Source organism: Pteropus vampyrus, unplaced genomic scaffold, assembly GCF_000151845.1.
Source record: "Pteropus vampyrus isolate Shadow unplaced genomic scaffold, Pvam_2.0 Scaffold54, whole genome shotgun sequence".
NCBI lineage: Eukaryota > Metazoa > Chordata > Mammalia > Chiroptera > Pteropodidae > Pteropus > Pteropus vampyrus.
In genome coordinates this window covers 7516033-7517851 of record NW_011888835.1, presented here as the reverse complement: position 1 = coordinate 7517851, position 1819 = coordinate 7516033, and the positions used below count along the sequence as shown (strand labels likewise).

Sequence of the window (1819 nt, the reverse complement as noted above, 5' to 3'; positions counted from 1 at the left end):
TTTAGAAGCAAACAGACAGAAGTTAGAGAAATTCCTTCTACGCCGTCTATGTAATCTTGGAGATTAAGGATGGCGAAGTCCCCAAAAGTGCTCTGAGACAATGCATGGCATAGATGAGGAGCCTTGTCATTCGAGCTCTCAGAACCCGCAGAGAAGGGGCCAGTCAAGAGAGGGATAAAGTGTCTGGGACGCACCGCAGGCTGCGCCGGGATCTTGGCTGCATGGGACGCTCAGCTCAGCGTGGAGGAGCCGGCTCCCCAGCGTGCGCCCGGCCCTCCCACCGCCGGTCCGCTGCCAGGTGGCCGCCCGCTGGCGGGAAGGAGCCAGGAAACCTCAGAGCCTCTCCGAGACAGGAGTGCCTTGTTCCACAGCCCGAAGGCTTTTTTTCCCTCCCAGGAGCCAGACATCCTTGCTCCACCCCCTACCGTCCTGTCTCTCCAGGCGATTTTTTTTTCTGTCCTGGCTCTGAAAGTGTTAACCCCAGAGCATCCCCCACTGCTCCGGCCAAAGGATCCTAAAAAAAAAAGGTGCAAAGTTTGATTCAGATAGGGAATGAATGATCAAAGCCAAGCCGATACTTCCTGTCGCCCAGAGGCTATATATAACGTGATGACTGCGCCCGCTGCGGAGACGCACCGGAGCGCTGGCCCTGCCGCCTGAGGTTTGCCGGGGACCACAATGAACAAGTTGCTGTGCTGCGCGCTCGTGGTAAGTCCCTGGCCCAGGGGACGGGGCGCGACCCGGGCGACCGGGAGGCCCCGGCCTCGGACCTTCCCGCGGATTGACGGGGACAAAGCTCAAATGGCTCGCTCCCTGTCCCAGGAGAGATTTGGGGTCAAGTTGGAGACCTCTTTCAAGCTAACTGTATTTCTCCAAGTGTGTCAGTTGGAAGCTCCTGCTGGTTATTATGCAGAAGAGAGAGGAACCCTAGACCTTTAGTGTTTGAATGATTTTTATCCGTTTTTTGGACTTGCTCAGCTCAGACTATTAATGCCCTCATGCAGTTCTTTGCTTAGTTAACTTGGACATTATTATTATTAACAATAAAGTAGTCTTTTAGAATCAGAGTAAGTTGGGAGGAGGTGTCAAGTCTTTTTAAAACTTATAATTACAATAAACTTTGGATGCATTGATATGATAGGATGCAGCTTTAGGCTCCTTCCTCACTTAAACAAATATTATGAGAAATAATGAATAACTGGCACAAGAGAAAAGATCCCACACACACACACCACACACACTCAACTGTGCAAGTTAATATTTTAATAAAATTTTATTACTAAAATGGCTTTTTCCACTTCTCACCTTCAATATATTGGTGGGCTAATGTAAATTATGTTCTAAAATATATTTAAATAATTGAATTCAGCACTAAATAGGGCTAAAAGTTATTTTAACACACTATTTGAAAAGAAAAATCTCTGTGACTTGGTTTAACTTCCTTTTCTTCTTTAATTTAGATTTTTGAGCCATCAACTTAATGAGATTTAAAGATTATTCTATGACCAGTCACTTATTTCCTTTATGTCATTAAAGTGAGGAACAGATTGAGTTTGAGAATCGGATTGAGAATCAGACATTCACAAAGGATATAAAAGCCCATATTTAAACTATATATTGTTTTGAACATGTTAGAGTAAATGCTTGAATTTCCATGTTCAAATCACAGTGAATGGAAAGCTAGGAAGTCTTGCAATTTATTTCTAGAATATACGAACATATGTAAGTAAGTAAGTAAATAAATAAACAGCAAAGTCCCTGAAGAAAAGGTAGGTTGGACAGGAGTTCACATATAAGAAGGCTAATCTTTATCTAGTGA

General features: G+C 44.5%; 1 protein-coding gene across 1 annotated transcript in view; it reads left to right on the top strand.

The window, feature by feature from the left end:
• The first annotated feature begins 332 nt into the window (after window positions 1-332).
• TNFRSF11B (TNF receptor superfamily member 11b) overlaps window positions 333-1819 on the top strand; it is a 28526-nt gene continuing 27039 nt past the window's right edge. Inside the window, exon 1 of the mRNA XM_011360378.2 lies at window positions 333-708. Within this exon, the coding sequence (XP_011358680.1) occupies window positions 679-708 (30 nt within the window). The 5' untranslated portion in view covers window positions 333-678. The remainder of the gene's footprint in view (window positions 709-1819) is intronic.